The sequence below is a fragment of the Parasteatoda tepidariorum genome, chromosome X1 (assembly GCF_043381705.1).
Source record: "Parasteatoda tepidariorum isolate YZ-2023 chromosome X1, CAS_Ptep_4.0, whole genome shotgun sequence".
Classification (NCBI taxonomy): Eukaryota; Metazoa; Arthropoda; class Arachnida; order Araneae; family Theridiidae; genus Parasteatoda; species Parasteatoda tepidariorum.
In genome coordinates, this window is record NC_092214.1 from 28,708,789 (window position 1) to 28,732,671 (window position 23,883).

A 23,883-nucleotide genomic window follows, 5' to 3' on the forward strand; every position below is an offset into this window, starting at 1 on the left:
TTAAAATTGAATGATGATGTTAAAATTTGTTATATTAAGCCCAAATTTACATGCATATTCATTGAGGCATAATTTAATATACATCTTTTTGTTATATTTATTTGCAATTTGAAATAGATTTAATTACAAAAATTCAAATGAAAGCTGGAATGCTATGGCTTTAAATGTAAAGCGATTCTAAATAAATAGCAACTAGGCACAACTGACATCAGTTTGTGATCAGCTAAAAAAGGAAAGTATGATTTTTTTTAAGTAAAAATAACTTGATAATTATTGTTTTGAGAGAAGTAATGAAATGTTTTCTAGGGGTTTCGAGTGATTCTGAATGCATTAAAAAAATTGAATGTAATTGTCCATTAAAATTTTTTTGTTATGTAGTATTAGTTCAATAATCTTTATTTCGTTTAAGTTAAATCTATTATTGGTTAAGATATTCAAAAAAAAAAAAAAAATTCTGCTAAAATTTGCTGTAAACTGTTTTTCATTCCATAATATTTTATTCTTTTTATTTGTTTAGAAATAAAAACTTGGAGGCGCTCTTTATATATTGAAGTCACTCGTTATGGAACATATTTAGGACTCTGTGTAGCTACTTTCATTATATTTCGACGACACATGTTCATTGCAAGTATTATAGGTATATTTGTAGCTGTGTATATTGGATTGTCTGAATATACTGTGGGTGAATGGGATAAGCGATCTTTAATAAAATCAATAAAATCACTCATAGTTTTATGATGATAAATATCTGATAATTAATAGCTTATTATTTGTTCTAATGAATATACATGAATATAATGAATATAGATTCTTTATTGTTTCTCTATTTAACTTATATTCACATTGAATATTAAATTTCCACTATATTCATGCTATCACTTTCATATAATTATTTGCATATGGATAATGTTTAATTGTTAGTTAGCTACAATTCATTATCTTTTAATATTCACTGACTAGTTTTTTTAAAGGTTGTCAACAAGTAAAATTATTAATTGAACCAATATTGTACTATGGTGAAAGTTGTAATTATGTAAGATCAGAATTTTATCCCAGATAGCGACTGAAGCCTGAACAACTTCAGATTGATGGGTACCATCTTGTTAGGGAAATGTAAGCAATTGATGTGCAATGCTGACCTTAAATGTTGCTTTTATTGTTAGTGGAAAATTATGGAACCTAAACCTCCATAACCCTGTTAGCAGTGGTGTACATAGACTTAGTTGCACCCCCATGCGAAAATTATAAATACACCCTATCTTAGACTGAAGACAATTTTTAAAAAATTATAATATGAGACAAGAACACTATGAAAAGACATTTGGGAATTCATAATAATTTGTTTTATTTTAATTTATATTAATTTATAGATTTTAATTTAAATTATTTTTATATGCATTAATAAAGAATTAATAATTATGATGAAAAGGTAGAATTTAGAAAAAGTACTAAATTAGAACATTGTATACACTTAATGAGTAACAACATTGAAATGAAATTTATCTTAATAATACAGGAAAATAACTAACTATCTTGCAATAATTATAATCAAAGTTTAGTTAAGGGTTATTTTTCTATAAAATGAATTGAAAAGTAATTTGTAAAGTATAAAAATATTTTAGAAAGTATAAAATTATTTTTATTGAAATTCATATTATGGGGTGCACAACTTTTTTGAATGAAGGATTATGTGCCAAAGTACTTATATATGTTGATGGCAGTTACGTTAACTTTAATGTAAACGTAAGTGTTTTAGACATAGTTCGTTTCATCAGTCGACTTAGTGATATATTTGCATTAAATTAAATTCCTTTAAATAATTATAATTTTTTTTAAAATCTTAATTCTTTTAATTAATTATTTTTCGTTTTATTGGCTAACTTGGTAATATATTTGCATAAAATTAAATTCTTTTAGACATTAAAAACTGAAGAAAACCAATCACGGGGGTTGCAGAGGTGTTATTTGCACCACTGGCTGTTAGCCAACAACTGGTTGTTGAAGTGGTTTGCTTCATAAATTTTTAAAAGTACTTGTTTTAAAACTATTGTCATGGATTAATGAACCTTTCATTGTAGTTGTATTGTATGTTTCAGAGAAACTAGTATATTTTAACTAACTAAATTATTTCAGATATGAACTTCATGACATAACTTATGTACTTCTAGAATTCATACTTATTTGTTAGGTTGAAGTTTAAGTGAAAAAATGTTTATATTCTTCTTCTAAAAATTATAATTTGTTCTTGTATATTTTGAGTTCCATAATATTTGTTATTAAAAATGCGGAATTATGTTTGATTTTATTTTGGTTTACATCACATTACATCTCACAATAAGTGTGAACTTTTTATTAATAAGAAATAAAACATTAAAAGTTTAAGATACTTATAAAAAATTTATGCTGTTTTTTTATTTCTAGATGTGTTAAAGTAATTATTTTAAATTAAGTATGTTATATAGCTAACTTTTACTCTTTTTGAAAATTTAAAATTTGTTTTTACGACACAGAAGAAAAAAAATGTTTTTCAGTGTTCTAATATGATTTAATCTCCAAGTGCATTTCTTATTATCTTCGAGTTTATTGATTTTGTATTTTTTTTAATTTTAAGTAATGATGACACTTATGATTTATATTGGATAAAAGCTTTTTTTATACTTTATTTAAATATTCCTCCTCACCTGAAAATATGCATTTAATTCACATCAGTAAAATACTTCTAGCATTTTTTATTCCTAAAGTCTCCTTGCCTTCTTCAGACTGTGCTTTTAGATTGTTATTTTTTATACTAAAGAAAGTATTGTTAAATGCAAAATCTTGCCCCTGCTCAACTGTTCCTAATCGTCTGGATGTATACATCTCAATATCTTGTTATCAAATGTTAAAATATTTTTTTGTTTTGAACAATTCATTATTTTTTAAAAAGACAATAATAATTTTATTTCACTGTTTTTCTTATTTCATAAAACCTACAATACTTATTATATAAAGAAGTTTTTTTTTTTAAAATTTGAAAATCGAGAATAGTCAATAAAGAATGGCAGAAACATTGAAATAAAAAAAAAAAATCCACAGGTTGAAATTTGAAAAAGAAATATCAGTTGAGGGAGCTTATTTGAAATTAGTTGAGTTAAATTTAAAGAAATACTGTAATATATCTAGAAATTAAGCATGGTAATAAATAGGTTATTAAAATTTATTAGATAGGGAAAAATGTAGAACATAGTAAATATTTTGTGTTATCGTTATGTTATGTGTAATATTTTTTTTACGTAGTAAACATCTCTTTATTATTATGCACTCTTTTAAAGATCTTTAAATTATCTGATAAAAATATTAAATTTTTTATTATAATAGTACTAATTTACTCCATATGTTTTTTTAAAACATCCAAAAATGTTTAAATATGAAAGAATAACTATAGAATTCTCAGACTTTTTCTATAATATAATCTTTATTATTAGGCGGTTTCTTTTCATTTCGTAATTTCAAATCTGGAGACAAAGAGGAATATCTAATACACTAATTCAGGGGTTCCCGAGCTCTTTAGTTGAGACCACCAATTTTGTAAAAAATGCTTTGAGGCTTATTAACTACTAAATATACAAGTAAAAAATGCAATGACAAATAGATACCTATATGTATGTGAATATATATATATATATGAATATATATATATATTCACATATATATTATATATGTATGTGAATATATAGTATATGTGAATATATATATTTTCATGAGACCTGAAAATTACCATGGGAAACTAAAATTTAAATGCGTTCAAATTTAATTACATTTTGACAAATGACTAAATATATGATTCGAAATTTAAATGCAATTTATTTAGTAAAGAAGAAAAACTTACATTACTTTGATAAAAAAATCTGTCATCTTTGTTTCTTTGCTCATTTTTTTATCTATAGGTATACAATGACTTTCCCAACAATTTCAATGCATCAATTTCTTTCTCGCTTTTTATGTTTTGGAAGAAGCTTTTCAGTCTTTGCAGCATAACTTCTGCTTCATTAAATAATAATGATTGATCTGAATATTTAGTGTTCATCACTATTAGGTTCCATATTTTCAAATTACCTCTTATTCTCAGAGCAATCAGAGGCACATCTTAGATTTGCAAATTCTCCATAAAGGCAGTATCAGGCTCAACATTCTGTTCTGAAATGCTGAACTGTCAGAACTGTTGTATGATTACCTTTTCTGAAACCTTCAACGATACTGTCTTTGGAATCTTTTTTCCAGACAGACGATAAAGCTTTTAACAATTTTTTTTCCTTTTGTGTTAGACATTTGAAGTTGTACAAGACTCAAACTCAGCCAGGGCCATTTTCACAAGCTGTAAGTCCAATTTCTTGCGAGCCATACACTGATCGATGAATAATATCTCTTTTTACTTTTGTACTCACATTTTTCTGTCAAATTCTAGTAGATATTCTCTGAGAATGACTTTGGTCACCCATGCTTTTTCATTTGATTTATACTTTGTTGGATATGTTTTGCCATTTTTAAAACAACGTGGGTTTTTGGAGTGGCCAATTACAAGGGGTTCAGTTTTTCGCTGCCATCCATGTTACGGCACAATAACACAGTAATTAATTTTTTTTACTATTTACCACCCTGACATTGTTCACCTTACACTATATATGACTTCACTGTTTATTCGGAAGATATTTAAAAAATAAACCTGTTTTATCTCCATTAAAAATATTCTTTGGAACATCGTTTTTAATTAAAGATGTCAAGGCTCTATTCCTCCACAGTCACGTCACTTACATCATTAATGCTTGCAAACTGCTTGCTGAGCGATATACTAAATTATGTCTCTTTTTAAGTCGATAAATTCTTCCAGATTAATATGAGATGAAATTTTACTAGATTTTTATTTTTAAATAGACCCATATGTACACAAGTTTTGCATATGGGAAGGTTTTCATAGTTTTAACTTTTTTAGCAACTTTTCCTAAAACATTGGATTTTGACTACAGTACCTAGCTGTTTGAGGATGATTTTGGTGGAAGTCCTTTAAAATTTTTACTTATTCAGTTTTTGTTTGTACAAACTGGACTAATATTTGGATAATATTTGCTTTGTCAGCTACTGAGAAATGTTTACATGTTGCAGCCAAGGTGATTTCACTGTAAATTAGAAGAATATATTTTGTACTTCAGGTCACCTTTCCACTGATATAAATATAACCCTCTCCTATTGTTTGAGGGACAGCATTCACTAAGCAATGAAAGAGGATGTGCATTTCTAGCACTTGTCAGTGCAATCACAATCTTCAAATATATCGGCCTAGTGCATTAAGGAATGTTCAACCTGCACTAAGTGGTGAGGTAAACAAAAGAATGATGCTCATGAAGAACAGAAAATGTATTTCTCTTCCTTCTCTTCCCTGACCTTCAGAATTACAAAATGACTATTACCCTAAATCCCTATACAAAGTGGAAGCTAAAAAAGGTGTTTCATCCAATTTCAAAGCGGAGGTTACTTTTCTTTAATTTATTAAAATCATTAATCATGTAATAGAATCATCCCAAAAAAATTGTATTAGACCTCAAGCTTTATTTTGGCTTAGACTAGAGACCAGAGTCCATGATCCAGTACTATGCTGTCCAAGGCCCATGAGTTTAGAACTGCTGCTCTAAATGATAAGCATTCAAATTATACAGTAACTTAACAAAATTGCTTGTTATTATAATCACGAGAACTATTCAAGTGCAAGAAGTTTTTAATTAAAAAATACTGTGTAATTATTCATAGTATATAATAAAAATGGTAAAACTTTGACATACATTATCAATTCATCATACCAATTAGTCAATTTTGTCATTAAATAGCACAAGTTACAAATAATTTAAATTTATTCCAATTTGTATCTGTAGTATTAAGCATTTTTTATGCCATGAGTATTTAACCTCTTGCGATCTACCCCCTACTTTTCTTTCTTAGTTGCTCTGCTGGTAGATAAATTTTCTAACTGCATCCTTGTACCTTATTTATTTTAAAATGGCTACGAATTATTCCTAATTTTTGAGTAGATTTAGTAAAACTATATATTTAAACTTAACTTTCACATAGCTTCCAACCTCTAGTTATAAAGGGGATAGTTATAAGGCAAAAGATACGGAAAAAATGCAGAAGATTCCCACTGCATACTAATAAATTTACAAAAAAAGCAGATTCCAATTATTTAGTTTTTCATAAATCACCTTTTTTTAAAACAAGAGAAAGAAAAAAAAAATTTACAAATATTTTTGACCAGCTACTTAATGGCACAATATACATTTATTAATTCTTGGTTTAAAGTTACAAAAGGGAATTATGTAATATTTTAATACTCATATTATCATTAGTTTTATTAGAGCATAATAGTATAAGTAAAAGGGAGCATCTGATGTGTTTGAAAACATGTTAAAATTGTAAAGTGATAAGTAAGCTAAAGACAATTAAAATTTTATCATTTGTCCCATAAAACTACTATATTTGGCACTGATTTTTTGACTACAGGTACTGTTCCTATATTTTTATTTGTTATTTATTTTTGCTGCAAATATTTTATAGTGTGATAGTGCTGTCAGGAATTTAAATGTTCTATTTTTTAACCATATTTATAATTTCTTCATATGTGGATACTCACTAGCATAAACTTAATTAACACATATTTTTGTTTATATTATGATTTATTAATTAATGTGACTGCTAAGATTTCGTACCATGTTAAATTTTTATTAACTATTTGTATTTGTTAATTTTTTGAAGATATTTAACATTTTTATTTAGCAAATTTGATTACTGCTTAATGGTTAATTTTTGCATACATAGTTTTCTAATTAATCGTCATTTTGTTGATTTTGTTGTTTGTAAGCAAGCGTAAAATTATATATTTTTTTCTTAACATTTTTTCTTTAATAATTTCTAATTTGCTGATTGTTGGCACAAAGATTTTGAGAAGTTTTTAAAAATTAGAAATAATTCATGTTTTGCCTAAATGTAAATATTTTGTTTTCTAAAATTACATTCTTCATTTAAAGTGTTAATGAAGTGGTTTTGTTATATTATAAAAATTAAGAAATTCCACTATTTTATCTTTTTTACTTTTAACATCTTATTTTTTGTGAAATGCTTAGTGTATATAATTATTTTTACAAACACAATTGTATTTTTGTAGCTGTACTGTTTATGTATTAAAATACATCAATTGAAAATTGCATTTTACTATTTATGCATTTTTTCTCTATAATTACTTCCATCACTCACATAAACGAACTATAAATGGTAAAAATGAAAATACTGCTTTACATTGACATTCTTTATTTGTTATTGAATGATATGGCAGAATTTTAACCCTAATCATAGTACTTTGATATATTTTCAGCAATTTTCATAAGGCCATAGTTGCTTTCTTAGAGTTTAAAAGCCACAATCCTATTAGTCCGGTGGGGGAAATAGGTATATGGGTGATTCTTTGGAAGCATGACAATTCGGAACAAAAAAATTATTCATATTTAAAATCTTCAAAATAATCTAAATTTTTTTTTGTGTATATTTATTTAGTTACATTTTTTCTATCTTACATACAGCAGTGTAGTTTATTGACATTTGCTCAAGAAAAAAAATATAATAGAAATTCACCAAATTTTGAATGCCAGGAAAATGACATATTATATATAAGTTAAAAAAACAGTCATTTTAAGCTAATAGTAAGTAACTTAACTTAAGCCTTTGCATTAGATGGATCATGAATTGCTTAACTTAATTCTTTTATCCACTGTAGAAAAAATCATAAATGTTTTTCTTGCTGATATGTGCAGAATAAAATTGTTTATAATAATCATTGATTAAATAAATAAATAACTTTGATTACATCCAAGCATNAAAACATTGATTACATTCAAGCATATTACAATCTTACATAAACTTGATATTAGGTTAACATTTGCTTTCTCTCTTTACATTAAACTATTTTAAAAAAATTTCTGGTAACTGTTTCAATGTCCTGGCATTCGTAAGCCAGGATAATGACAATTTGCCATTATATAGCATTTAACCTTACTTTAATTTAATATTTTGGCCTAAGATGTTTACATTCCGCAGAAAACAACAGGATTTCGTGAAATAACTCAGGTAACTCGATGTCGTTTATGTTATTAATGATTTCAAGAAGACAGGAAAATGACAACATAAGAACCTACTCACCTTGAAAATTTTTTGAAATAGGTTTTGAACCAGATAGTTGATTCTTTATTCATGCAATAAGACATGTTCAGATAGGATGGTATTCTAATGAATCTATTAACATAAGATATTGATTGCTGACGCTATCTATTTTGGTTATAAATCTCTAAATAAAACTAGCCAGGAAAATGAGATTTTCTTGTGACAAACAAATTATTAACAGAAAAAATTATTTTCAACAAAGTTTTTATTAATAATACCCTCTGCATATATTCTAGAAATGCTTACAATGGTTGAGATAAAAAAAAAATTAGATATCGAAAAATTTTTGGGAAGTTTTGAAGCTAGTTATTATATATAATTTTGCAATTTGTATATATTGTTTGTGACATACAGGGAAAATGAAATTTTGAAATTCAATTAAATTTTTTTAATATACGAAACAGTCAATTCTAGTACAAGGTCATTTTAAAATATTAACAGCAATGCTATCTATTAAACTTCAAAAAAAAAAAAAGAAGTCATTTTAGTAGTATGGTATTAGATCTTGGAGCAAGGGACTGTAAATTGTCGTATTTTGTAAGAATCACCCATGTGTTAAAAAACATCTACTTTCTCCTTTTAAGTTGAAATAATTTATTTAATATTTTTAGAGACATTTACTGGGATTGGGTAAGCATATTTATATCAGTTTTAGAAACTGATAAAAAATTTAATGTTTACAAACTATCTGGTCAACTTTTAAAGCTTGTTAGTTTAAGCTCTTGATGAACTTTCTTCTAATATCAATATCATTAAAAACTGCCAGAAACTATTAGTTTTAGTTCAAAATGGTAGAGGGACCTCTGAAGAATAGATCTACAGAGAAATTTAAGAATAGATTTCAAAATTCTATTTATTATGAATTGTTTTCTGAGGTGGAGTAAAGTGGGTATATGGTTAGGTTTAACTAAGTGTTATATGATAGGGATATTTTTTGCTTCTGTGTTAGCTTTTGAAAGTGTCTAATGCTCTATTTTATAATGAAATAGCTAAAAAAATAATTTACTTGTTTGTTTATAACTCTACGCCATAATTTTAACACAGAAAACATTACTTTTAAATTCTATTTTTTAAAAAGAATAATGATAGGAAATGACAACATAACAGACATAATACACAATTTAAAAAAAAATCCAAAATAGCATAACGGTACTGCTTATTAAGTATATTTAAAGATATAGATGAGTTGGGAAAGAAACAATCATGGAAAAGAAACAATTTTCTTGAAACAACTAAATTGAATAAAAATGTATGTCTGCTATAAATAGTGAAAACACTTTAAATTACCACTATAGATGTTAAGTTTAACATTCTCAATTATATTTCAAAGAAATCAAAAACTAATACAGTTTTCTTGCTTTTTGAAAATTGTGTAGAGTTCAACAAAATATACTGCATCCGAAGTGAAACCTAATTTTGATAGACATAAATATTAACTCTTTAATTTAAAATTACGAAGAAAAAAAAATTTTTTTTTAGCTTTTATTTTTTTTAAATGTAATCATGATACATCTATTTAAGAGCATTTTCATTCATAAAACAATATTTACATGTGTTTGTTAGTGAAATATATAGAAATTTTAGAACTATTCAAACTTTATCCCACTCTGGGGTAAAGTGGGTATATCAAAACATGTTCTTTGAAATGCATTACTGTGAGAAAACAATTAAACAAAATAAATAAGTTACGTTTCATATTTAATTTATATAAATCCAATGTATTTAAAAAGGATAAAAGTTTTCAGTAAAATGAATTTAATGGTTTGGTTTTAGAGTCTTAGTTAAAAAAAAGCTTGATTTTATGCCCATTTTACCCCACCTGACCCTACTTTGGAGAAATATTGTATTATGAATTTGGTTTCATATATTAGAAACTCTAATAATATTAATAAAAATTTCAAAATAATATAAGAACAATAGAAACTTTTTAGTTCTATTGTAGTTCAAATTTATTTCAATCTTATTGCATGAGTAAAAATTTATAGTAGCTTTATATATATATATTTTTTATTTGACATGTGACTAGCATTTTTATCATGTTTTGATGTCCATAAATTTATTATAAGTTTGTACTATTTAATAAAAAAGCATTTCAACTAATAAAGTTGTTAATATTTTTCTTAGTTATTTGCATCTCTTCTTACAAGTGTAACTAATTTCCTTATAAGTAAATTGTTTTTCTCTCTTAAAATTTAAGTCTCATTCAAAAGTTTTCTACCTCCCTTCTTTATTTTATCCTCCTTTTTTCTATTCTATCAATAAAGGTGTTTGCTCCTGTTTACAGAGTCCAGCTAACTAAAGAGTTATAAATTCAAATTATTTGATAATTATAAATAAATTGGATTTTTTCTAATCAGTTAAAGGAATTTATAAGTTATAACCCTTATATCAGAGATATAACTCCACTCATCTAATGATAATTGTATTTCAGAATTAATTGCTAACTTTCTATTCAAGCTTTTATTATTTTTCAGCAATTAATTCATAAACAGTAATATTATGGAAACAGTTTACAGTTAGTGGATATTTTAATAAAATTTAGGAGTTTTGTGTATTAAAGACTACAGGTTTGTGCAGTAATTAGGCCTTAGAGATTCATTTCTAATTTTGCAAAATTTTAAAACTGTATAGATCTTTTTTCCTTTAAGCCTTCAAGGACTAAACTATACTTCAGTTATATTGGTTGATGATATGTATACATCATATAATTATAAGTCACGTATAATGCATGTCAACAGAATTATATTTTTTAATAAGTCAAATTTTTTTATTTATTATTTTGCAAGAACTTTTTGAACTATTAGTTTCTCATTTTGGTTAATAGTTAAAAAAATTATGCAAATAGAAGAGAATTTTGTGTAACATTAAATTAAATTTTCTTCTATTATTTTTGTATCTTTTGCTAAAGAAATATCGATGCACTCACCAGGCGAGAATTTAATGTTTTTTTTAGGGTGTAAAATATAAAAGATAATTTCATTAAATAAGTGAAGTTATTATTTCCCATCTGTAATTATCCATGTGTATGCAAATTCTATAATGTTATTAACAAAATGAAGTTCAAAAATTATTTTCAAAGGTGTATCTCAAAACATAAAAATACTGTTTATGTAATCAAATTACAACCACCCTTTTCACAAAACTTCTGGTGCCATATTTTTAAAATTGTTATTATTTCCTATCTGTAATTATCCATGTGTATGCAAATTCTATAATGTTATTAACAAAATGAGGTTCAAAAATTATTTTCAAAGGTGCATCTCAAAACATAAAGATACTGTTTATGTAATCAAATTACAACCACTCTCTTCACAAAACTTCTGGTGCCATATTTTTAAAATTGCGATTACTATAGTTCAATGTTTTTTGAAAATACTGAATCCAAAGTCATCATAAAATTGTATGTTAATAGAAACTTTATTTTTTGTTGCAATATCATTGATAAATTTTCAGTAATATAAACTAAATAAGATGAAGGTTTTTAAACCCTCCAAGTTGAAAAACTTTAAAACTTATGTATGAAGCAATTTGATCACTGTATCTGAAGTTATTCAGTGAAAAATTATTTTTTTGTAGTTTAAATTTGCATTATATTTATTAAAGGGTGTATTAAGGGAATTAGTTAGATTCTGTTTTTCCCATCTCTAATTTTAGTTTATAGAGAATTATACAAATACTAATTCTCTATTTATTGAGTCAATAATTATTATTTTTGAATACTTTTTTGTTTTATTCAATTGAAATGTCTTTTATAGAGCTTAGTTACTAAATTTCAATTTTAGAATTTTTTAAACATTGTGGAACTTTGCCAAAGCTACTGTAGTAATTTTAGATATCCTTTAACAATTAAAACTTAGTAACTTAGGTCAAGTAACCATAGGTCAACCATAGGTCAAGTTTTGATAATGCAATGCAAGCAAACAATGTTCTAAAATAATAATTGCTTAATAAATTGGGGACTGGTATTCATATAATTTTTCATAGGTTAACATGAGAGAGGAGAAAAACAGAATCTTAATCAAAGATATCCCCAAAAGAATATGTATCTGAAAACATTCCAGTGTTTTGCTTGGTACCACACATTAACTGAGAATTGGTGGTTTTAGATTTTAAATGCAGGTTCTTGAGATATTTTTGATTTTGTATCAATCAAATACAGCCAAAGTACCTTTATTCTTTCTTCTTCTGGCATCAGAGGCAACTCATCTGTTAATGTACATGGTCATGTGATTGCCTAAATAATTAACTTAAACTGATGCTAATAGATGCATAGAATTTCTTCCTTTCTAGTGAAAGAAGAAGTTAAATGGGAAGAAATATTTATTTATTTTTTGTCTGGGCGTTATTTAATATCCTGAACAGGTTATGTAACAAATGAAATGGTGTAGTTGATTAATGGGCCATTACCTACTTTGGAGTTGAATTTTCAAGTTAATTTAAATCCTAAATCAATAAGACTGCAATAAAGAAGAGTTGAAATGTAAATGAAAATAAAAACAAAACTGCGAAACTCTCTTGAAGAAAATTAATATTTACTGACTTTTTGAAGAAAAAAATAATAATGGAGCAACATATTTAAATATTATTTTCTTACCATTAAATAGTAAAACACAAGTAAAAAAAAATCAAGTACATAGTTGAAAACTCTAAGGTCTTGTTATTCAACAAAAACCTAGTATTTGACTTTCTCGGTTTCGAAATTTGGTGAAAGTTTGAATCTATAAAATAATGCCAAAAAAGGAAAGAAAGAAAATTGAATTGTAGCTATATGTTCATAAACTTTTATATAAAATGTCAAAAGAGTTGCTAAGGTATTCATTGAAAATTTTAAAAAATTATTGCAATAGGTATTTTGACTTGTTAGCTGCATAAAAAGGTAGTTTTTTTGTTAATTCTTTTAAGGCGTCATTTGGTTGTTGCAGAAAAAATAATTGCATCTATTTTAACCTATCAGCTGACCGGCCTGTGCAGGGGTCAGGGAACTGACCTTGCATCAGAAAGGTTTTGGGTTCGAATCCCGGACAAGGCATGAATGTTCTTTCATTCTCTGTACTATCTGTTCTTACTGTGGGAGCAACGTTGGCCCACCTAATATGGTGCCTCTGGAGCAGTGGCCAGCAAATCTGCCCTTCAGATGGCAGTATGACGTAGGCCATTCTCCAGGCGGGCATTAGAAGAAAAAAAAAATTTCAAACCTATCATATACCTTATATAGTTATTTTATTATACCTTATATTGGTTATTTTTAAAGTGAGCTACAACTATTGTACATATACATTTTTATAACCTTATATAACATAGAGATGATTGTGCTTCCGAAAAAATCTGGATTTCCGGATTTTTCGCTTACCACGATTCGGAAGTTTCCGGCTATCCAAGGTCAAGAAGTTTCAAGAAATCATCGATCACATTTATGTTTAAAAATTCTTGTATATTTTATTTAAAAATATTAGAACTAGAATTTATACTTGGCATCTTTTTCATTTGTAAATATTTTTTCTGGCAGAATAAATGTGATTAGAAATAAAAGTAAACTTATAAATAATTATTCATTTAAATGATGCTGCAAATAATTTCTTTAGAATTTCATGTTTTGAAAATATCAATGATTTAAATTTATAAAGACATTAATTTTCTTGAAATGCGTCATTAATGATTTTACTCAAGAAATTTTCAGGATTTTTAAACTGGGCTCACAATCACCCCTGAAACATACTCTGGGAATTGACCCTCTTTACTTTATTGTGTCATATCACAAATTAAACTTTTTTTTTGATATTGTAACTGAGTATTAAATCCTTTTGATCTAAGATACTCAAAACCTCATTTAAATGACAATTTTTTTAAGCCAAAAATTGTTTTTGTTAATGATATTTAAAAAAATTTCTACACAAGTCACTGTTGGCTTTCCGAACTCATTTTGTAAGTATTTAATTTTGTTCCTTTGTATGCTTTTGGTAGTGATAATTAATGTGTTTTATTTAAATTTGTAGAATTGAGATTCATTTCAAGCTTATTTGATATTCATTGTAAAGTTTTTTTTTGCTAATGTCGCTTGTTTAACCTAAAAACTTTTCTGTTCATTCTCAAATCAATTAATTAGCTTGCAATTCAAGGTTTTGCTGAAGGACACCTTCTAGGGAAGAAAGTCAGCTATAAATTATAATTTATTTTTATACATTAAATTTTTTTATTTATTTTAGGTAGCTAAAAACTTTACATTTGTGGGGATATATGTTCATTTTGAAAAGTGCGCAAAATAAAAAGCGGACCAATCTCAATAACTTTTGGTCTAATGATCGGATCTTCACATTCTATGACCCAATCTTAAAGGTTTTAGAGGGTGACATCAAATATTTTAATTAATCATTGCAGACGATATTTTAAGTTACGAATTCAGACACAACAACGTACTTTTTCTGAATAAACATACCTTTATTTCGACGGATTTGGCTTTCTGACTCCCAAAATATTGGAGGTAACCGCAATCTGAGAGATATGGTCCCAAAAGTTTAGCCTGGAGATCGGTTCAAAGTTTGATCCCTTAGTGTTAATTTAATTTTTAGCGTATTTCTCCATATCTCAAGAACTTTTTAAGCACATAGAAACATTTTTGCACACAATTTTAAAATTCGTTTATCCAACTTTCATTCCATTCAAAATACAACTTTTAGTAAATATTTATTATTTTTATTATTTTACTTAATAATAGACGAAAAAATTTTGAATTGTAGCGTACATAATTTTTTGCACTATTTTCAAGTACATAATAGCAAAAAATAGCAAAATACAAAATTTGAACCAAGTTGGCCAAATAGTTTCTAAGAAATCGAATTTTTATAAAAGCCATATTTTTAAAATTCGATTTCTTTTGAACTATTCGACCGATTTCGTTCAAACTTCGGGTTTTTTGCCATTTAGAATGAGGTTCTTTAAAATATTGTAAAAAATTGTATACCTTACAATTCAAATTTTTTTGGACTATTATTCAATAACATAATAAAAAATAGTAAATATTTACTAAAAGTTGTATTTTGAATGGAATTATCTTCAAAAATTTTTTTTCAACAGGACAAATTTTTTTCAACAGGACAATTTATCTTCAACAGGACAAATTTTTTTTTTATAATTATGTGCAAAAATTTTTTCTATTCGCTTAAAATGCTCTGGAGGTATGTCAAATTACGCTAAAAATAAAATTAACATTAAAAGGGGTCCAAACTTAGTACCGCTCTCCTGGCCAAAGTATTGTGACGTTATTTCCCAGATTACAGCTACCCCTTATATTTTGGGGTAGCTGCAATCTTACCTTTAACAATTACTACCTTTAACGATCACTACCTACTATGTTACCTTTAACAATTCTTAATTACACATTTTTATTTATTATTGCCCCATATATATTGTTAATCCGTCTTAAAAAGGTATGTTTATTCAAAGAAAGTGTACTTTTGTGTCTGATTTCGTAACTTAAAATATCGCCTACGCTAATTAATTGAATACTTGAGCTTACCCCCTCGAACCATTAAGATTGTGTTCTAGAACGTGAAGATCCGATCATTAGATCAAAAGTTTTCAGGGTGGCTAGTTTATTTTTTCTTTGCGCACTATTATTGAATTTACCTGAAGTTAATTTTGAATTTTAATGCTCGGATTGACTAAATATATTTGAATTTTGTTAAAAAAAATTAAAAAAATCAATATAAATTTAAAAAATCAGTAAATAATAAACTAGAACATTCTGAATATTTTGTTCTCTTAACATATGTAATTTAAAAAACTTATTTTTAAAAAAAATCATTGTTTTATTACATGTCATTTTATCTCAAAAGGTTTGGTTTTGTAGCAATAAAGAAATCATGAGTATGGATAAAATTATTTTAACATGATTTTTGTAATACACTCATGTCCATAAATTAAGGATAATGAAGTTCAGGCACAGAAAGAGACAGAAGCCAAACAAATTTGACTTATTTGTAAAGTCTATGTATTAAACAAAAGGTAAAGAGCAAAAAAGATGCTATATGTTTGACATAATTAATAAAAATTGCGAGTTTTACTCCCTGGAGCAAATTTCAAAAAGAACCTATTTACAAAAAGCAGTATAACATGGTTAGTATGATGGTTAATACGGAGTATGTCTCCCGGGCGATGCAATACAGGCCGTACAACGCCCAGGCATGCTGAGTATCAAATTATCAATCTGATCTTGGGGAATATTACACCACTAATCAAGCAATGCCCTCCGAAAGTCCGGTAGACAGGTGGGAGGGGGTTGACGGGCTGCAATTCGTCGGCCAAGCATATCCCACACATTCTCTTTTGGATTCAAGTCCGGTGAGTATGCTGGCCAATCCATACTGGTGATATCCTCCGATTGAAGACATTCGTCTGCAATGTTTGCACGGTGAGGACGGGCGTTGTCGTCCATAAACAGAAATTCAGCACCCATGGCGCCCCGAAACAAACTTACATGTTGTTCCAGAATGACATCCCTATAGATGTGGCCTGTCATCGTCACACTCTGAACATGCAGGTTAGTTCTGGAACCAAGAATAATTCCTCCCCAAACTAGCCATCCTGCACCACCGTAACGGTGTCGTTCAATGGTGTTGTCTTGGTGGTAACGGGTACCTGGCGGGTACGGGTACCTCTCCATATGAAAGTTCGGCGAGAATCAGACTGCAAACTAAACCTGGACTCGTCGGAAAACATCACACAAGACAACTGTTGCGGTGTCCACAATGCATGCTCTCTACTCCAGGCTAATCGCAGGCGACAGTGAGTTGCGGTAAGTGGAACACATCTGACAGGTCTACGAGCATATAGACCAATGTGCCTTAAGCGTCTGTACACAGTCTGCCTTGAAACTGTCGTACCGGTAGCTGAAGAGACAGGTCTGATGCTGTGCTCCGTCTGTTTCTTTTGGCAGTAACTGCCAAATACCGGTCTTTATTCGGCGTTGTAACTCGGGGGCGACCTGTGCTGTAACCTCAACTCACATTACCATCATCTTGGAATTGTTTCCAAAGCCTGGAGATGACACTCTGGGTGATTCCAAGTTCCTCGGATACTTCCAGCTGGGTACGTCCACATTCGAGTCGCCCGATGATTCTGCCACGTAAAAAATCACCCAAATGCTTCCTTTGTGCCATAACTATGCGGTTATTGCACTGAAAGGCTTTAAAGCGCTTGTGAACAATTTTACTTCTTTGCCACCATTCCTTATATACCCCTCTCTTACACTCTCGTCATTGTGACGTACTACCAGCGTCATCTAGTGGTTTCCTGTAATTTGCATATTCTTCTTCAGGATGTGTGTAATAATTCTACAGGTGAAATTTTAATTTTACAGTTTGATTTCCGTGTGATTCTGAATTATCCTTAATTTATGGACATGAGTGTATTTTAATGAAAGCTTTCTTGCTTGGAATCTTAAAAGCATTTTTAAGGATACTATTACTTCCTCTGTGTATTTCGTTGGGCTTGATACAAATGTAGGTAAGTTCTTAAAAAAATTTGTAAAATGAATTGTTTCATCTGGAGAAAAATGTTAGTGACCACCTATGGGTGATGTCTAACACTCAAATACAAAGAATCTTTTCATATTTATTTACAAAACTGAATGTTATATTTAATACAGAAAAAGAATTTATCTTTTAACACTTCATACAATTTTTCACTTTAAACCACGTAACAATATAGAATATAACTGAAGTAGGGGAAAAACATGCTTTCTAATTTTATATTTAAATTCAGATTATTAATCAATATTTACATCTCTGCATTTATACTTTACATGTGTTTGTTTAAAACTTGATATTTTATAATAACATCATTTAATAAACATTTCATAAAATGTGAAAGATTTTTGTATATGGCATAAACCAATCAACTATGAATCCAATTTGATTTTAAAGCAGATCTCTAGATCATACGAATGATAAGTTACTATTTAGTAAGAAATGTATGAAATGTTTTTATATAATGTGACTCTAATTTTGCGTGTAACATAAAATCACTCAAAACCATTTTCTCTATTTTACTTAGATCACAAGATTTTTCTATCTAAGATAAAACAAAACTATGTCATATCATCATGTAACTGGCATGATTTAGAACAATCTACATATGAACTAGTATCTCATTGAGTCATTAACTAAAACAGCATGGTATATCAAAAGGTTTTCTGGACTGGAAACACATATTGAAATATGATTAAGTTGTTTCTCTCTTTTGTATTCCGAAGACAGTTTGTATAATGTCAACAGTAGTTTAAGTAATGCAGTAAATAAATACTTCCTTAGAAGACTGAAGATGATTTTTTTGGCAGACAGGTTTTGATATCACCTGATTATGAGTGTTAACTATACGGGACAGTAATTAAAATAAAATGAATTGTTTCATTTAGAGTTTGGTCTAATTAAAGACAGTCTTGAACTTGAGGATTGACTGTTTATGCATCCACTATTTTGTGGTGTAGATAAGTCTTCTGCTTCATCAGATCCACTACCTTCAGCTGGTTCTTCAACCAAATACCTGTCTCCTCCATCATTCATGTCTTCTTGAGGTGGTTCTTGTTTTACATGGATTTTTCTTTGTTCACTGAAAAGAGAAATACATTTGTTAAAAAAACTTTTTTGAATTAATCCTCTATTTTAAACTAATACTGAGTTAATTTCTTTTTCCAGTTTCAAATCACTCATTTAAAGGCACTTGTTGCAAAAACACTGAAGCATTATTAGTCTTAATAATACAACCATCGCAATTATTTTACCATTTGAAAGAGATATATAATGGCATACGGTAATTAGTTAGGATCCACTTATGTGAAAATCTGCCTGAAGATAATTACCAGATACAACCAATAACTAGTATTGATAGCACATGTGACTTTTTCTTGTGGGTCATTATTGAGAATATTGTTAAAAAAATCTGTTTTAATTACTCTCTTTGCTGTGTGATTTAGCAGAACTGTGTGAAAGGATCAGATATTCTGTCAATGCCATTGATAATACCAGAATTTAAAGAATCTGGCAGGACCTTAACTGGCGCTTTTGTGCATGCCCAGCAACTAGAGGTTATACATAGAACACCTGCAAAAGCTGTAAATAAAACGTGAAATGTTCTTGTATTTAGTGCAAGGTTCTAATAGCTGGTATTTGTCTTAGTTTTTTTTTTTTTTACTTTAGCCTTCTGAAACCTCGGGGGGGGGGGAAGGAATTTAATTATAAATAGCCTTGTATATTTCTAATTCTTTAGTAATGCGTAATATCATCGATGATTTATTTTATTATTTTTTAAAGCATTTTTACATTGTTATATACTGTTAAACATAATTTTTTCAGTTCTTGTGCATTACTTTTTTTTTAAGAAAAATGAATTAATAATTTTATTTCTGATTTAGGTACATTATGCTTTTGGCTAAAAAATCTAAATTTTTTGAAATATAGTTATTAAATAGCTCAATGTATTTGGGTACTATTCACAAGTGAATGAAGTTTGTGATGTATATAGCTAAAAAGTAAATAGGTATTTTATGCAAGTTTGTATTAATGAATATTTTTTTTTAAAACTGTAATCATTATCATCATAGTTGGCTAGACAGCCCAATGTGGGTCAATGCCTTCCTCTGAAGATTTCTTTATAACGACTTCCGATTTATCTTTGATCTCCAATTCTTTTCATTAATTGCAAGGAAACCGAGACTCCACCGAGTCAGCCCATCTCAACCGCAGCCTTCCCCGCTTTCTTGTTCCAGTGGGTTTAAAAATCAATAACTTTTTTATTGTATTGTCATCACTCATTCGAATCACGTGAGCCATCCAGTTCATTCTATTTACTTTTATGTATATAATAATATCGGGTTGTTTAAAAATCTTGTACAGTTCAAAGTTAAATCTCCTTCTTCAGTTATTGTTTTCATTTACACCGCCAAGCACACTCTGCAAAATCTTCCTCTCAAATATTGCGATACAATTTCCCTCCAGTTTTGTCATTGTTCAATTGTTTTTGAAAATAACATATATTTTGTTTTCTCTACATTTATGACTAAGCCCATTTGTCTTGCAGCCACCTCAAGGTCAAGAAATTCCTCTTTCAGGGTGGGAAGGGAGCCAGCAATTACATAAACATCATCAGCATATGCAAGTAGTTGTACTGATCTAGCAAAAATGTGACCACTGGTATTGATATGTGAATCACGAATAACTATCTCAAGTGCAATATTAAGAAGAAAACAGGTGAGAGAATCTCCATGTCGAACACCTTTAAATGTGTCAAGATTTTCTGACAGAGACTCCAGAAACTTAATCTTACACTTAGTATCTTTCTATGTAAGTCTTGTCAGTTTAATGAGTTTTAAAGGTATTTTAAAATTATTAATTTTTTCAACTTAACATAAGCTATTAAGTCATTCTGATGAGTTTGAGGTGACATTTTTTTAGTAATTTATAGATGTTAGTTTAAAAAGTGGCATGGTTAATAGATTTAGAAAGGGCTTGCTTTTTTGGCTGTCCCGATGTGGCCTCTTTTTACTATTACTGCTTTTTATTCTTATTGCTAGCCGTGAACCATCATACGTTAGAGTTAACATATAGTTCGAGCTGCGATATATATTAGGTTCATTTAGCAAATTATCATTTAAGTTTAAATTTCCAACTTTGTATATAGTTGACAAGGTGAGAAGTGTTTTATAACGATTCTTATAACGATTTTTTTTAAACACAAATAATAAACTTGGTAACAAATACACGTATACAAGAAATACTACTCAGGAGAGTTTCAAAACACTATGATCATGTTGTGAGCGAAATGGCTTCAAAAAATAAGAGTCCCGCAGTGGACTGATCGTTAAGACACGGTTTCCAGTAGATAACTGAAGTCAAGCATCACTGGCTGTTGTCAGTGTGCGGGTGGGTAACCACTTGGATCAGTCTGTGCAGGGACCAAGTGTGTGCGGTCCCTACACAGACTAATCCAAGTGGTCACCCACCACGGTTCTCGTTAAACTGTTCTATCGTAAAGTGCTCGACTTCGCGTGCAGGTCGTTGGGCTACCGAAGCTGGGGTGCCATCCCCGCTGCAGAGGATCAAAATTGTGATGGCATGTCTTCGAATCATCCTCAGGGATATTTCCCAGACCATCTCCAATATCCCATTGTGCAGCTCCAGTGCGACGTAAATGAACTATAACAACAACAAAAAATAAGAATTACTTGACTCTATCAAATTTACTAAATATTTAATATCGTTATTTTTGTCATACGTTTGCCAACTGGTAACTTTTCTTGGGATTGTTCACATGCTTCTCCCAAAAGAAGCGTAATTCGTCGGACACCACGTAACGAAGGCAGAACCAAGCGGCAACTCCTGGTGAGCGAACAGTACGAACCCTGATTAATTGGCGGTCAAAATGGGCTACAGGTGGCGTAGAGCAGAACTCTCTATTTATGGCAACACTTCGCTTGCTTTCACCATTAGCGCGTTTAGAGTCACAGGAGAAGGAAATACGTTAGTTTCTGCCTTGATATTCAAATATATTAAAAACCTTTGAGTTAGGAAACTGGATGGAACTGGAAACTACATTGAATATAATTCTTAAAGAAGCGTCCTGAAAATTTTAAAAATATATTTTTGACAATTAAATAAAAAAAAAAAATTAAGAAAGTGGAAAATATTGCAGTACATTCCTATACAACCGGTCTTCTCACCAGATGGCGTATTCGATTGTTGCGAATGTGAAATAAATTTTTAATTTACAAAATATTTTAGTGCAGATTTAAAGGTAATTACGTAAGCTAATAGTTTTAAAACTTAATGAAACTAAAAATTACCTATTTGTTATGTCTACTCCATGACATACAAGATTGGAAACAAAACTTTCTGCATCGCTTATGGCGCAAGAAGTGATATTTCCTGTGGTTGGGATGCCACGACATGAAGGAGGTATCACATTGTTATTCATTGAAGTAATACTTGAATAGTTCGGCATCTTATCTGAATTAGTCTGTAAAAGTTATTATTAGTTATGACAACTTAACAATCATTCTGTCGGAATTTTATACAGAATGTACAGTGTGTAGAATAATTAACGGAATCTTTTTCTCTTAACAACGTGTGATCTTATAATAAGAATTTCTTGTCCAAAAGTGCAATCTTAATGGTTCTTGAAATAGACCTTACATATACTAATTTTTGAAATAGACCTTAAATATATAATATTAAACAGTAGAGATTATATTTTAAGTTATGAAATGCGACACAAAAACGTACTTTATCGGAATAAAAATATATTTTTTTCAATGAAATCGGATTTGTCATTCAGAAAAAAAGAGGAGAGCTGCAATCGAGAAAATATGGTCCCAATAGTTCAGGGGTGGCGAACCTTTATGCACCAACGTGCCATTTTTTCTAAAATATATTTTAATGTGGTCATAGTCGTGCCGACAAATAGTTTTGACTTCATGATTATTGGGTAAGTAATAATACTAAATTTTATTAACTCAAAACTCTTTATTTACTACGAAAAAATGCAACTCTCAACTTTTGCAATGTCTCAGTTATACGCGTAATTCAACGTAAAGTAACATCAGTGTGACTTCTGTTGTTGTAGATTAGATGACAAATAACTTATATTAGGGTTGTAAGATGTTAGTTTAAGCAGAACTGTTAATTTTTTTTGCTAGTTATTTATTGATCGCTTGTTTTTTTGTGGTTATTAATTGCTTTTTTGGCATTAATTGTTCTTTTTTTTGTGAATTTTAGTTGAATTGTTAATATGCTTCATATTCAACTTTGTGATCGGTGGCGTGCCCAAAATCTTGTGTAGCGTGCCATAAGTGGCACGCGTGCCACTGGTTCGCCATCCCTGCAATAGTTCAATGGTAAAATTGATATTAAAATACATTTTTGAAGGCACTGTTGACTAAACTAATGAGTTTGCGGCTACACTTCATTTTTTGAGAGTTGAAAGTCTGATTCTTTCAAAAAAAAAAANAAAAAAAAAAAAAAAAAAAAAAAAAAAAAAAAAAAAACGGTGTCATTCAGAAAATGTATATTTTTATGTTTTACTTCTAACTTCGTTATTGTCTACCTAGTATATTCAATGGCTACACTTGAAACCATTCAGATTACATGTTAGTAAACATCTGTTTATAAACATCTGATTATTAGATCGAAAGCTATTTAGATGTGTCGTTTCTTTTTGTAAACTGTACACAGAATTATGAACCCTATTCAAGAAAACGAGGGATCTGTTCCCTAACAACGAATCAATCTCCAACAAACTTCGCGAAATTTGATGAAACCCGGCCCAAAATATCTGCAGTGCATATATATATACACAATAATATACAAAAAATCGGAATGAATCGGTGGAATCTTGAACAAAATAATGGAAACACTTCGATACTAACATATTTTTTGATAATTCTCAAAAAATACTTAAAGAATCAGTTTATAAATTTAGAAGTGTTTAGATTGTGCGGTTTCTCATACATGTCAATAAAGTTTGCTTTTTAAGGTTTGAGGGATCGACAATAAATTACAAACGGAAAAAAACATTTTTGAACACCCTGTGCCTCAAAATGTAGTAATAAATTCAGAGCTTAAATATTTTTGGAGATAAGAACATTTTTATAAAAAA

The 23,883-nt window shown here is 28.9% G+C and overlaps 2 protein-coding genes across 12 annotated transcripts in view; one reads left to right on the plus strand and one right to left on the minus strand.

The window, feature by feature from the left end:
• Positions 1–10,361, plus strand: part of LOC107446657 (cysteine-rich with EGF-like domain protein 2) — a 34,344-nt gene extending 23,983 nt beyond the window's left edge. For both annotated transcript variants that reach the window (XM_016061350.3, XM_016061349.3), the window contains exon 10: positions 518–10,361. In XM_016061350.3, coding sequence (XP_015916836.1) covers positions 518–738 — 221 coding nt within the window. In that variant the 3' untranslated portion in view covers positions 739–10,361. The remainder of the gene's footprint in view (positions 1–517) is intronic.
• Positions 10,362–17,827: 7,466 nt separating this feature from the next.
• LOC107446663 (forkhead box protein P1) overlaps positions 17,828–23,883 on the minus strand; it is a 241,511-nt gene continuing 235,455 nt past the window's right edge. For all 10 annotated transcript variants that reach the window (XM_071187439.1, XM_016061360.3, XM_071187441.1 and 7 more), the window contains 2 exons: positions 22,073–22,245; positions 17,828–18,843 (listed from right to left, as the gene is read on the minus strand). In XM_071187439.1, the coding sequence (XP_071043540.1) occupies positions 18,642–18,843; positions 22,073–22,245 (375 nt within the window). In that variant the 3' untranslated portion in view covers positions 17,828–18,641. The remainder of the gene's footprint in view (positions 18,844–22,072; positions 22,246–23,883) is intronic.